The following is a 14,820-nucleotide window of genomic DNA, read 5'->3' on the forward strand; positions in this document are numbered from 1 at the left end:
TTCTGTTATCCCATACACCACGATTCACTCTGACTCTCACTGAACATTTTAATCATTTTCCTTTCCCCACAACGATAGTTGCAACTTCATCATCTTGCCTTTGAGACATTTTAAGAAGATTTATGAACGTTGTTAGTCTCCAACATAACAGCATTCATAGACCAGACAGGTTCCCTGTTGAGGCTCTGAGATCTTGCTACTCCTGTGTCTACTCTGAGATGAAATGGCACATGCTCAGCAGGTTATATCCTAGCAACAAGTTACAAGGACTAGAGAAGGGACCCTGCATGATTCTAATTCTTTCTGTTCTATGATATGATCCTTGAAGGGAAGAACATGTTTTATGGGAAGTTATGAAACTAGTAGGAGGAGGTCAATCAATGCAGACTCAGATGACTGAAAGGCAGTGGTACTTAAGCCCATGCCTTGAGGAAACGGCTTTGAAGCCTCATAAGGCAGTGAAAGGGGCAGATAACATATTTGTCTTCCTGTTGCCAATGTTCAGCACTAAATGGAAGAAAAGGTATTTGGGAATGTTGAGATGGCTCTATATCTGATTTTAAAGAGGGCCCCCAACTTCAGCTGCATATTGGTATGACAAGGAGCTTTCAGAAGTGCCAGTGCCTATGTCCCAGCCCAGAGATTTCGATACTAGTCTGGGTGGCACCTGGGAATCTTGCCCACTGCCAGCACTCTCTGGCTCAATCTCTCTCTCTCTCTCTCCAGCTGCTTTCTAGTCTTGTGTAGGCAAATTCTCCTTTCCGAATGACTCTTTAGAAAAGATGTGCTGTGGGAAAATGAGAATGTGTTTGTTTTTATTATTATTATCATTATCATTATTGATTGATGAGTGGGTGGGTGGATGGATGGATGGATGGATGGAAGGATGAAAGAGATTCCTAGATCTCTCAGAAGACTGAATGTGGGACCCTAATTATATCCCTGGGAGAACGGCTCCTGACCATATTAAATGAGTGTTCTCTCTCTTGTTACTGCAGCATCCTTTTTCATGCCCAGGGAAACAAAAGAACAAGATACACATAGCTCTCAGTGTTGGTCTCTACCACAGCTGCACAGTGGCAGATAGGTCTTGAGGTCAGGTGTCTGCCTGAATTTTTCTTTTAGTGGTGCTGCTGGGTTCCAGGACTGAATGATAATACAGTAATGAAACCTCAGCTGCATATTTCTTTGTTCCTTGTGGCTGCAAATTTCGTAGTGATGAAAATCACAGAAAGAAAGGAAGATCACCAGGCAGGGCTCGCATTCCTTCTGCAAATCCCCAGGATTAGAGGATGTGAAGCGAATAATGATAGCTCTTGTGTTAGCCGTCCCTTATTCCACTCGCTCCCACCATCCTGGGCTTTGTAGCTTTAGTCCTGTTCTGCTGACATGCCCAGAGTCCAGTTCCTCGTGTGTCCAGATTTCTGAGAGGCCCTGAGCAAGGAAAGGAAGAAAATGGTATTGGGAGCATTCCGAGTCAGGCTCTAGGCATCCCAGGTGTTCTTGCAAGCTTTTATTTGCAAGCTTTCCCTTTCTGTCTCTATAACCCTTCCCTCCAGGCTCAAGGGCACTTGATCAAATATGCGAGGAGTTAGAGAGCTTACAGCTCTTTTGTTGGGTCAGCTCATAACCTTAAGTGAAATATATTCAACATTTTCTGCAGAGGGGTTCAGGCTATTTCCCATGTTTTACAATAGGAATTGTGGTTGTTTAAAATATGAGCCAACTCAACATCAACTCAACTCAAGAATTCATCCCTTTCTGCCACTGTGTAAAAGGAATGGCGGCTGCGTTGCTCGGAAGCATTGTGGCTTGTCCCCGTCTCATCATTCACTCACAGGGCCGTGCTTGGTTGAGCTCTGAATCTTTGTCTGTGTCATTCATTATGAGTGGGTCTTGGCAGGACCAAGTACACACCTTGGAGGGTGTTGGGTGGTTTGGATAATGTGCTATTAAAGGACATTTCTTTGTAAGGTACTCTGTCATACTTTCACTTTCCAGACAGTCAGACTATATTTTGAGTTTCGATTTGTTATGCTTGACAGATACCATCATTTTTTACAAGTGGATTTGCTGCAGTTTTGCACTGAAAAAGCTTATCTGCCCAGTTTTCCCCATAGCATGTATTCACATTGTGTCTCAGTGGCCCATTTTAGTAATTCTCACAATATTTTAAGCTTGACGACTATGTTGTCATCATATGTGTGAGCTCTGATAGTTGATGTTAGTATTCTCATTGTTTTGATGATAGCAGAAACTCACCCATCCTGTTAATGTGTATTCAGAACTATTCACTATCTGGCTGTTCCCCAGCTCTTCAGCTTGGGGCTTTGTTGGGGCTTTCCCTAGTATACGTTGGTATCAAAAGTAGGTTAATTACAGCCTTACAATAGCCCCCAAGTGCTCAGGCAAAAGGAGTTGCATGCCTCTCTCTTCCAATCAAAGCAAGAGATGATGTATCTCAAGGACAAAGGCACAGAAACAGACAGAGAGCAAGGCCTCCCGCACTAAGCAGTTGGCCAAGTTGTAAATACAAAGGAAAGGTTGTTGAAGGAAATCGAGGTGCTACTCCAGTAAATACACAAGTGGGTAGACCGTGAGGCAGACTTGCTGCTGATAATGGAGAAAGCTTTATTGGTCTGGATTAAAGATAAACTAGCTAGAACATTCCTGTATCCTGAAACCCCATCAAGGGCAAAATCCTAACTCTCTTCAGTAAAGGATCTTGAGAGGAGAATGTCCTGGGTATAACTTGGTGGACCCGAATCCAGTGGCAAATGTTTTACGATGAGAAGACCAACAGATGGGTACACACCGGTGAAGACAATGTAAGACATGGCTATCTATTGCTATGCTCTCTTTACCAAGGCAGGGAATGTAGAGAGCTGCTCAAGGACATTGGGTTCCAAAGGGACTGTGGCCCTTAGTTCCAAATTTTTGTCTTCTGGGCTTATGTTACTATGAATTTGCTATTTCCAGTTGCTAAGTTGGAGTCGTTTGTTACAGCTATCACCGGATATCAATGTTTTCCTCTTTTAAGATCTCATTTCATGTTTCTTCATGCCAAGAAGCTGAATTCCACAGGCAGGTGAGGTGCCTCTCCTGTGTGCACCAGTGGTACCATAACCTGACTCATACTGTGTGAGCAATTCTTTATGACACCAAGGACTGTGCCCATGGGTTCATGCTTACTAGTGTTTCTCGCCAAGCATATGGCAGAAATTCAGTACAAGTTTTTTTCAATCAAAATGAATTTCCTCCAAAACTCTCTCTGATCCCCCAGAACCCTAGTGTGGCTACTATTAGGTGCCTGTGACAGCAACTGGTGTGTCTGGATTTTCATCTGTAGGCTCCTGTCCTCCTTTGACATATGTTCCCAGACTGTTGTTATTCTTAAAGTATTGTTTATGTGAAACTCTTAGTTGCCCCATCTCCAGTTTTCAAGTTCTTCAGCCTCCAAAATACTTCCCTCTCTTCAGAGCTGCCAAGGGGCGTGATTGACTCCTTTGTTCAGGGAAGTCCTTTTCTTCCTCACTCTTGTTGTTGTTGCTGGGTTTTGTTTTTGTTTTTGTTTGTTTTTTGTTTTGTTTTGTTTTGTTTGCCTGTTTTTCTAGACAGGGTTTCTCTGTGTAGACCTGGATGTCCTGGAACTCACTCTGTAGACCATGCTGGCCTTTTGAATTTAAAAATCCGCCTGCCTCTGCCTCCCAAGTCCTGGGATTACAGGCGTGCGCCACCACTGCCTGGCTTCTTCCTCACTCTTAAACACTTAGCTATCTGGTCAGTCTTTGCTCTGGGGCCTTCACCCAGCTGCACAAGTTTGGCTTTTGTATGCTCACCCTTGCCCTGAATAATAACAAAGAATTTTATATTTATTAAAAGCTCTAGGCGCTACAGCTGGGCAGATTCGGAACTATTCTAATCTGACATTGCTGGCCTGGTCTACTTCCCAGCCATGGTCATTACCTGCCATCCTAGTCATTCCCTGGCCTCCTTCTTCATCCATGTTCTGATGTGACTCCCTTCTCCTGCCACATTACTGGCTGTCCAATCAGAAGATGATACAGAACGATGTTTACAGGATATTGAATCAGGAGATGCTACATAATAATGATAATACCAAAGTCCAGACTGCAACCAGACTTCTGGGTACAAAAATCAGTATTTGATACAAAGTGCACAAAACCATCCTCCAACATGTAGCAGGAATGGTATGCTCTTCCCAGCATCCCTGTGACTGGTGTACTGTGTGTGACTACTTCTGAAGTTGAGTGCAAACTCTTTTTCATCTTTGTGTCTCCAGAGCCTGATTCTATAATGGGTGTTATGCATTGTTAATTGAATATCTTAAACACATTAATATATGTGATATAAGTAGGGAAATATAGCAGTTCCTGATGGCATAGGTGTTCTTTAAAAAACATCCTACAATGTTTATATTGCCTTGTTCTTATAGGATTTTGTGAAATACATTCAGAATTAAAGAGCTGTTTATTCCTCAGGGGAAAGATAGAATGACCTCTTAGTAATAAGTAATGTGGGACTAGTTACTGTGAAATGGCACCATCCCTAAATGCTTTGGTGGGATGTTCTTGGGCAACAGGTTGAATAACCAGTTTGGCAACTGGAGCAGATCTGGACAAAGAGAGAGGTGAAAGCAGTTAAAGATCAGAGGAGTGTTCATAAGGGAAATTGGTCTGAAGTTCTCTTTCTTTGTTGGATCTTTTTGTGGCTTTGGTATCAGCGTAATTGTGGCTTCGTAGAAGGAATTGGGTAGTGTTCCTTCTGTTTCTATTTTGTGGAATAGTTTGAAGAGTATTGGTGTTAACTCTTCTTTGAAGGTCTGGTAGAATTCTGCACTGAAGCCATCTGGTCCTGTGCTTTTTTTGGTTGGAAGACTTTCTATGACTCCTTCTATTTCTTTAGGCATTATGGGACTGTTTAGATGGTCTAGTTGGTCCTGATTTAACATCGATGCAAAAATACTCAATAAAATTCTTGCCAACCGAATCCAAGAACACATCAAAACGATCATCCACCATGATCAAGTAGGCTTTATCCCGGGAATGCAGGGTTGGTTCAATATACGGAAATCCATCAATACAATCCACTACATAAACAAACTCAAAGAACAAAACCACATGGTCATTTCATTGGATGCTGAAAAAGCATTTGACAAAATTCAGCATCCCTTCATGCTTAAAGTCTTGGAGAGAACAGGAATTCAAGGCCCATACCTAAACATAGTAAAAGCAATATACAGCAAACCGGTAGCCAGCATCAAACTAAATGGAGAGAAACTTGAAGCAATCCCACTGAAATCAGGGACCAGACAAGGCTGCCCCCTTTCTCCTTATCTTTTCAATATTGTACTTGAGGTACTAGCTCGGGCAATTCGACAACATAAGGAGGTCAAAGGGATACAAATTGGAAAGGAAGAAGTCAAACTATCATTATTTGCAGACGACATGATCGTCTACCTAAGTGACCCAAAGAACTCCACTAGAGAGCTCCTACAGCTGATAAACAACTTCAGCAAAGTGGCAGGTTATAAAATCAACTCAAGCAAATCAGTGGCCTTCCTATACTCAAAGGATAAGCAGGCTGAGAAAGAAATTAGGGAAATGACCCCCTTCACAATAGCCACAAACAATATAAAGTATCTTGGGGTGACTCTTACCAAACATGTGAAAGATCTGTATGACAAGAATTTCAAGACTCTGAAGAAGGAAATGGAAGAAGACCTCAAAAAATGGGAAAACCTCCCATGCTCATGGATCGGTAGAATCAATATAGTTAAAATGGCCATTTTGCCAAAAGCAATATACAGATTCAATGCAATACCCATCAAAATCCCAACTCAATTCTTCACAGAGTTAGAAAGAGCAATTATCAAATTCATCTGGAACAACAAAAAACCCAGGATAGCTAAAACTATTCTCAGCCACAAAAGAAAATCTGGGGGAATCAGTATCCCTGACCTCAAGCAATACTACAGAGCAATAGTGTTAAAAACTGCATGGTATTGGTACAGTGACAGGCAGGAGGATCAATGGAACAGGATTGAAGATCCAGAAATGAACCCACACACCTATGGCCACTTGATCCTTGACAAAGAGGCTGAAAACATCCAATGGAAAAAAGATAGCCTTTTTAACAAATGGTGCTGGTTCAACTGGAGGTCAGCATGCAGAAGAATGGGAATTGATCCATCCTTGTCTCCTTGTACTAAGCTCAACTCCAAATGGATCAAGGACCTCCACATAAAGCCAGACACTCTGAAGCTAATAGAAAAGAAACTGGGGAAGACCCTGGAGGACATCGGTACAGGGAGAAAGTTTCTGAACAGAACACCAATAGCGTATGCTCTAAGAGCAAGAATTGACAAATGGGACCTCATAAGGTTACAGAGTTTCTGTAAGGCAAAGGACACCATTAAGAGGACAGATCGGCAACCAACAAATTGGGAAAAGATCTTCACCAATCCTACATCAGATAGAGGGCTAATATCCAATATATATAAAGAACTCAAGAAGTTAGACTCCAGAAAACCAAACAACCCTATTAAAAAGTGGGGTACAGAGTTAAACAAAGAATTCTCACCTGAAGAACTTCGGATGGCGGAGAAGCATCTTAAAAAATGCTCAACTTCATTAGTCATTAGGGAAATGCAAATCAAAACAACACTAAGATTTCATCTTACACCAGTCAGAATGGCTAAGATTAAAAATTCAGGAGACAGCAGGTGTTGGAGAGGGTGTGGAGAAAGAGGAACACTCCTCCACTGCTGGTGGGGTTGCAAATTGGTACAACCACTCTGGAAAGCAGTCTGGCGGTTCCTCCGAAAACTGGGCACCTCACTTCCAGAAGATCCTGCTATACCACTCCTGGGCATATACCCAGAGGATTCCCCACCATGTAATAAGGATACATGCTCTACTATGTTCATAGCAGCCCTATTTATAATTGCCAGATGCTGGAAAGAACCCAGGTATCCCTCAACAGAAGGGTGGATGCAAAAAATGTGGTATATCTATACAATGGAGTACTATTCAGCCATTAGAAACAACGAATTCATGAAATTCTTAGGCAAATGGATGGAGCTAGAGAACATCATACTTAGTGAGGTAACCCAGACTCAAAAGGTGAATCATGGTATGCACTCACTAATAAGTGGTTATTAACCTAGAAAACTGGAATACCCAAAACATAATCCACACATCAAATGAGGTACAAGAAGAAAAGAGGAGCGGTCCCTGGTTCTGGAAAGACTCAGTGAAACAGTATTCGGCAAAACCAGAACGGGGAAGTGGGAAGGGGTGGGAGGGAGGACAGGGGAAGAGAAGGGGGCTTACGGGACTTTCGGGGAGTGGGGGGGGCTAGAAAAGGGGAAATCATTTGAAATGTAAATAAATTATATCGAATAAAAAAATAAAAAAAAAAAAAAGAAAGAAAGAAAGATCAGAGGAGTGGTGGCCAGAGCCTGGGGCCACTGGTCTGTGAGAAGACACAGAGGCTAGACACTGCTGTGTGAGGCTTCCAGGAAGGGATGGGCCTTGACACAATATCTGTATGAGATACTGGCATTGCTTTGCTTCTGAAAGCCTTGAAATTGGTTGTGATTTTAAAAATAATTATAATAGTGAGTCATAGCATCTGTCAACATTGTATGCCCTCTACTGATATCGGGGAGTTGGAAACCAGAGAGAAATTTTGTCTTGGAATTGCTAGCAGCCTTGGAACTTCATAGCATTCTTTGCCTCTCAATGAAGGAAGTCATTTTAAAAAAAATAGCATTTTTTTTTTTTTTACTCCAATGTAACTAGGTAGATTTAGAAAGCTTAGTCTCCAGAAGGATTTCCTGGCTTGCCGCCTGGTGAAATCTTGAAGTATCAGGGGAGAATAGTTTATACTCTTACCTCACTTACTGGCTAACTCTGTAAACTTTAAGCCATTTGCTTTATTTCTCAAGGCTTCAGACTCTAGATCAGTGAAATGAAATGGAATACAACTTTGTAAATGTGAACAATGTTGAAGTGCAGCCAATTGAACAGCAGCTGATGGAGGGTGAGCTTTTGATAATCAGGCACTCTAGAGTTTTTTTTTTTTCTTTTGGTCTAAGGGGAGCAAACTTGTACAACAAATATCTTAATTTCTTATAGGTTACTGAGAGATCCTGAGATTATAAACTCAGTATTGTGAGTCTGTTTCTCAGGGGATTCTTTGTATGATTTGATTGTTTGCAGAGTAACGGGACCACTGAACACCAGGTAGAGTCTTTCATACGGAAAAAGCTGGAGTCACTGTTGAAGGAGTCTCAGATTCGAGACAAAGAAGATCCGGACAGTTTCACAGTGAGGGCGTTACTCAAGGCCACACATGAAGGCTTAAATGCACACCTGAAGCAGGTAGAAAATTCCTGTTGAACAAGGAAAAACCAAACATGCCCTCTTCTTTGGTTTCGGAGCGTTTTTCCTTTCTGGAGTGCTTCTCAAACTTCTTTTTCTGTCTTCATAAAGTAATAGAAACAAAATCCTAGTACAGAGTAAATGAGAATGTATGTAGTACCTTACTGCTTCCCTGGGGTATAGTCGTTCAAACTCAAGTCAGCTTCTATCTCAGATGGTATGAGAGAGCTCTGCTGTGTACTATTGACCTGGTATCCTATTACATGTGCTCAATTTCACCCTTAAATCATTCCAGTTGGAACAATAAGTGTCATAGTCCTACCAATATAGAATTACCACGGAACTCACATGTTAATTGGCTCATCCTTCTTTTGTTTATCAGATGAGAAAACTGAGACCAAGAGAAGGGGTGTGGCTTTGGTGGCAGTACTGTTTCCCCTAGCCTCAGGATACTAGTGTCAACCCTATGATCAATGTTCAATAGAGCTACCTTTCTAATCCCATAAGGTTTGAACAGTTAATGATTCTTATTACTAGGTCTTCGTAGGCAGCACACTCACATAAAGTAGGCAACAATTCGTCAGCAGCCTGTAAGTCCCAGCACCTACCCCTCACATTTTTGGATGGTTTTTCCCACCAACCAGCTCCTGGGTTTTTATTTACCATCTCTCCCATGAATCATACTTGTGATGTCTGTCTATTACTTTAGCAGGTACTTCTTGCATTTTCTTCCGGTCTTGCTCACCCATCTTTGTTGTATTCATGTTTCTCTCCATTTACCCAGAGCCCTTGGTGGGTAGAGTCTGCAAGTTTCCATACAATGGATTTCAGGGACAACAACTGAAAAAGCATCCTAACCCTTTCAACAAGTGCATTTCTGTCCCAAGCCATAGGCTAGCACAAAAGAGACTTGATCACTGTCTCTACCTGGAAAATTCACCCATGTGAGAAGCCTTCTAAGGCTGAAATTCCATTCCCTGATGCCTGGCAGGAAGGCAATGGTTTCAATGCACAGATAAGCTTCACAGTGATTTCCCTAAGTGAATGAAAGTGATGTGACTAGGTTTTATTTTTAATACTTTAAAACCCCAAACAACAGTTTTTACTATGAGGCTTTTCTGGACTTAGCAGATGTGGCTCTTACCTGCTTCTGGCTATTTTCCAAAATTGAAACCTCTCTTAGCTGGAAATGATTTATCTCTATGCAGGATGCTCGAAAGACCATTTTCTGATTTTAGGCGTTTGGTAAATGGGAACTGAGGGTTGACACAGCTGGCTGTTCTGAGAGCCAGGCTCCAGCTTTGGGAAGCCATAGGCAACTGCTGTGTCCTGGCATCCATGACAGTGTCCCCCTTCTGGCATCAGACACAGCCACATTTGAGATATTCAAGGTGTGAAGCAGGAAGAGATGTAGCAGGCAAAGAGAAGAGAGCGTCCCCCTGGCATCTGCCAGAGCTAAGCAGAACAAAAAGTCTTAAACACCTTTATGTTATGCTTTTATTTTGCAGAACCTGGATGTGAAGGAAAGTGGAAAGAAGTCCCATGGGCGATCCCTGATGGCCAACTTTGGGAAACACAAGGTATAAACTAAGAATGCTAAATGTGCCTAATGCAGTTAATTTGAAGATCTTGTACATAACAGGGCAACACTGTATTGTGATGACCTTGGAATGGCTGAAGATAACTTCAGAAAAAGAATGGTTAGAAATTTGAACAACTTTGATATTTAGTACTGCTATTAATCAAAAGTATCAAAATTCAAGTTGAATTTTGGAAGTCATTGAAATAAACATATCCAACAAAAGACTCATATTCTGAATTCTTAAATCATCCCAATAAATAAGATGGGCAGTTCACATTTCTCAAAAACAAAACAAAGTCAAAAGCTTAAAAGTAACCATTACAAAAGAGCATAACATATGGCAGGGGCATCTTGGAAGTGCAAATCACAGTTACTCTGTGATTTCACGGACACCATGATTAACAGCATAAAAAGACTACAAAACCCAAGCATCAGGAAAAGGAGCAGCATGTACCTACTCTACTGGGGCACAGAAACCACTCTGGTATGCAGTGTGACCGTTCTCCCTAGCAGCTCCACTCTTAGGTTTATGGTAAAGATGGAAGCAACAGTTGAACACTGGCATTTGTAATAGAACAAGTAGTAAACAGTCCACATGCTCATTAACTATAGAATCAATTAAAATGTATATTCACATCTGAACCGTTGAACAGCCATGAAAAGGGCACAGCTCTATCTATGTGCAGTGATATAATCTTTCAAACATGGTTTGAGCCAGAAAAGTAAGACCCAGAATGCATGCACTCCAAGAATCTTTGTAGGAAATTCCAAATCATGTAAACAATGTTATAGGGTAGAAGTTAGGATAGTGATTGAAGAGAGTGATTACCTTTGAGGGGAAGTTGGGACCAAGTGGGAAGAGCAGAAGGATTCGAAGGAGCAGGGAAGATTCTACTTCCTCATTTGTTATTTCCACATTGTGGAAATCATCATTTTGTACACGTGTACACTTAAAGCTGTGTACTTTTGCAAATATACATGACACCTCAATAAAGATGAAAATGTTATACAAGAAATCAGTCACTGGGCCACTGAGATGGCTCAGCAGGTGAAGTGTTTCAGAGTATTCTCCTCAGATGTCCAAAGCATACTTTCCAGATGTGCAGCCTTTGTGGGAGCTACATGTTTGGTCCCAAGACTTCTGACAATGACAGGGGTATCCGATGTTTATTTTGTTGGTTTTTTTGTTGGTTTTTTTTTTGTTTTTGTTTTTTGTTACCTAAATAATGAGCAGTCTCCAGTATGGAGAGAAACCACATCCCCCTCAAAGACCTGTCCAGAAGACAACAGATTAATTCTGGAGACTTTAGCTCATGCCCTGTGAGGAGCAGTTTCTGTTTTATGATTATACCTGAAAGTGGGCCACAAACTTAATGGGCCACGGAGCAGTTTGATTTAGATGATGATGTGCGTGTGTGCTGTCCTGTTTTTAACTTAATACACCTCTGTCTTAAGAACCAAATTTGTCTTTTATCACTTACCAACAGTAAGCTTCCATACAAAAGGACATTTCCCTTTATAATTATTTAAATAGATACTTTAATTTCAGTTCTCTCTTGTGGACACCTTCAAAGTACACGACTAAAATTTTTCTAAGATCTCAATTTTATGTGGCTTAGAAATTGGCTTCTGGGCATGAAATTTTAAATTTTGTATTGCTGGTATAATATAAGGGTGTCTATAGATTTTTTTTTAATTTAATGGTTGAAAAAAGTAGCTGGTCACTCTTACTGCATACATAGCCCCCAACCCACGCACTCGTTTGTGTGTGTGTGTGTGTGTATGTGTGTGTGTGTATGTGAGCATGTGTCTGTGTGAGAGCATGTGAGTGTGTATATGTTTAAAAATCAAATCCAATCTCTGTATATTGTTAATGTGCCTAGTGTGGTGAGTTAGTAAGTTTACTATGATTTTTCTAGCAGAAAACTACGAAATCACGTTCTAAATCCTATAGCACTGATGACGAGGATGATATACTTCAGAATCCTGGCAAGGAGGGAGGTCAGCTGTACAGGTAAGAAAGCATCATTGTGCTTGTTGCCCAGACTCCCACAGCCTCCCCGTTCCATTATCCTGGTTGTTTTAGCTGTGTATGTTGAGTTTAGTGTGTGTCTAGACAATGGGGCATACACACTAGGGCATGGGAGGGAAATGCGAAGATCAAAACAGCGATACTGTAGGGAGAAAACATGGCACCAGTGGGATCCTGAATAAGTACTAGCTGCAGTAGGTATCAGGGAAAAGGTCTTCGGAGAGGAAGAGGACTGTGCAGATGCACAGAGGAGTGGCAGAGGGGTTTACAGATAGAATAAGCACATGGTTAGAGCCAGGCTTGAGGTATTTACTCCTCCATTTATCATCATGAGTACTGAACAAGGTAAGCTTTCCATCTCTCAAAGTTACAGAAGGATTAAAGATATTAGCATGGTGGGTTCCAACTCCATTCAAGAACTGGTAAATATATTAGCTACTACTTCATTATTTTTGACAATTTTACACTGATATACACTGTATTATGGTGATATCTACCCATGATCGCCTTCTCTCAGCCCTTTCCAACTCCTGCTCACTCGCTTCTTCCCAACATGGACCCACTGAGATGAATTAGGATTACTGACATGAGGATGAGTACAGGGTCATTTGCTGACTCTAATGAGACTTGTCAGTCGCTCTGCCACTGACCAAAGGGATACTCTCTTCTTCTCAGACCCATTTAACTGCCAGCCGTTCCTCAGGGAGCGGTAGAACCTCATGATCGTCTCCCTCGTCCATGATGGAAAGCTGAAGGTCTAGTGCCCTTGTGCTGTTATCCATAGCTGCTGTGTGTTTATAATTGCACTGTCCACCTCACAGCCAGAAGACAGTGTTTCATAACACTCCTTCTCTGATTCTTAACATTCTTCCCTGTCTTCTATGATGTTCCCTAAGCCTTGAAGCGGTGATAGAGATGTTTCATTCAGAGCAAACACTAATTCTCTGATCTTATAGTTTCAAGTCTTCCTATTAACTGCTGCCCATTATATTAGGCAGCTTCTCTGCTCAAGGCTGGGAGCAGCAGAACGCTATGGTTACAAACCTGAGTAGTTAGATAGCAATTTGTTAGCAAAACAACAGTAGTAGTTTTCTTGTAAGGCCTGTGATCTCCTCGGCTATCCAGTTTTCATTATGTCTATAGTGCCAACATATATTCCCTTTCATGAAAGTCTTCAAACCCACTTAGGAAGCAGCTGGCACTCCTGGTTACCCACACTTAGTAAAGCCACTATTTCACCAGTAAGCATGTCTTACCTAGTACAGGGTCCTTAGTTAGGTAAGATTTTGATGTTTCTCCCACAGTGGACTGCAGACCATCTCCTAGCACTGTGGAAGCTACTCAGCAAGAAGGAAGCTTCCAGTCAGTTTTTTCTTGATTTCTCCATGTCCTACAACCAGAGTGCACAGTGTCTTCAATAAGAGAGTCTGGAGAAAATCCTTGCCAGCTATTCATGTGACAGAGGAATAATAACTATAATATTCAGAGAACTAAAGCAACACTAAACATACGATCTGAAAATAGAAGGGGGATACTAGGTGTATACAGGATCCTGCTCCCCCTTTTAAGCTATTGTCAATGTGTTCATGATGACTGTTTTTAGAACCTAGTGATCTATAGTGTGATCAGGACAGCCACAAAGGAACATAAGCCATATTGTAGGTGGGCCAATAGGTGTGGATGGGCTGACAGACAGACATACAGATAGGCAGATATGCACAAGAGTGAGCACATATACACATGTGCATACATACAAACATAACATTGTCTCTTTACCCAACAGAGAAATTAAAGCCATAGAGGCCTTATAGAAATTCAGCATCAGTGTTCAGGTAGAGTTTTATATGAGCTCTAATGGCATGTATACACATCATACACTGGCTAGTAAGGACAAATAAGAAATGTATAGAAAATTTGACTGCTAGAGCAAAAGATATAGGAGAGACAGGAACACCTTTCAAAGACCTTTACTAACAATTTTTAAATCAAAGTGTCTGGCACATAGGTAAGGAAGTGTTTGAAAAGCCACATTATTCTTCTTGCATTCAATGAGATGCCTTTACAGGTGTTACACAAGCTCAGTTTACACGCTGCTCTTGAGTCAGTTAGAGATTTGCCCCAATACCTGTGAGAGCCTGAGCATCTCAGATGGCCACCCTGGGACTTGGTCAATCCAGTTCAATCTCAGGGTGAAGAGTAGAAAAGGATGACAATGTAGAATGTCTCCATGCCTCCATGTCTTGGGGGTTCTGCTTGTGAATTTAAGCATGATCTTACACAGACTCATAATCATCAGCCTTTCACAGGTCTCTTTCATGGCTACAGGGTCTCCTAATTCTATAATAAGGAATACATAAACATTCTTTCAACTGTTTTTATCCGTGCTTGCATCCATGCCTCTTTGACAAAATGAACCATGTAAGAAACATTTTGCCCATAGTTCTTTGATTGGTTGGATATCTCATGTCACCACCAAGATGAGGATTTCTTTCTGATTTGTTCAATTTTTATTATTACTATCTAGTTTTCAAACATTTTCATGATCCCAAGAAAGAAATCTTTACCCAAGAGCAGTCACTCTCCTCTCCTCTCCCTAGTATACGTCCTGTCTCTGGGGAGACTTTATACTTGTCAATATTTGACCTCTTAAAAATATTTGGCTTCTTTTAGTTTTGTGTTCTCAAGCTTCACTCCCATTGTAGCACATGTGTGTACTCTGTACAGTTTTATTGCTGAGCTGCCAGCCACATGACTCTTCTACATTTTATGTATTCACTCAGAAGTTAGAAAAATTTTGG

General features: G+C 41.3%; 1 protein-coding gene across 3 annotated transcripts in view; it reads left to right on the forward strand.

Moving 5' to 3' along the window:
* Window positions 1–14,820, forward strand: part of Plch1 (phospholipase C eta 1) — a 183,929-nt gene that overhangs the window by 147,045 nt on the left and 22,064 nt on the right. For 2 of the 3 annotated variants that reach the window (XM_052180408.1, XM_052180409.1), the window contains exons 11-13: window positions 8,247–8,408; window positions 9,917–9,988; window positions 11,913–12,004. In XM_052180408.1, coding sequence (XP_052036368.1) covers window positions 8,247–8,408; window positions 9,917–9,988; window positions 11,913–12,004 — 326 coding nt within the window. Of the gene's footprint in view, window positions 1–8,246; window positions 8,409–9,916; window positions 9,989–11,909; window positions 12,005–14,820 lie in introns of all 3 variants that reach the window. The other variant, XM_052180407.1, reaches the window with a different exon arrangement.

This window comes from Apodemus sylvaticus, chromosome 4, assembly GCF_947179515.1.
Source record: "Apodemus sylvaticus chromosome 4, mApoSyl1.1, whole genome shotgun sequence".
NCBI classification, from domain to species: Eukaryota; Metazoa; Chordata; class Mammalia; order Rodentia; family Muridae; genus Apodemus; species Apodemus sylvaticus.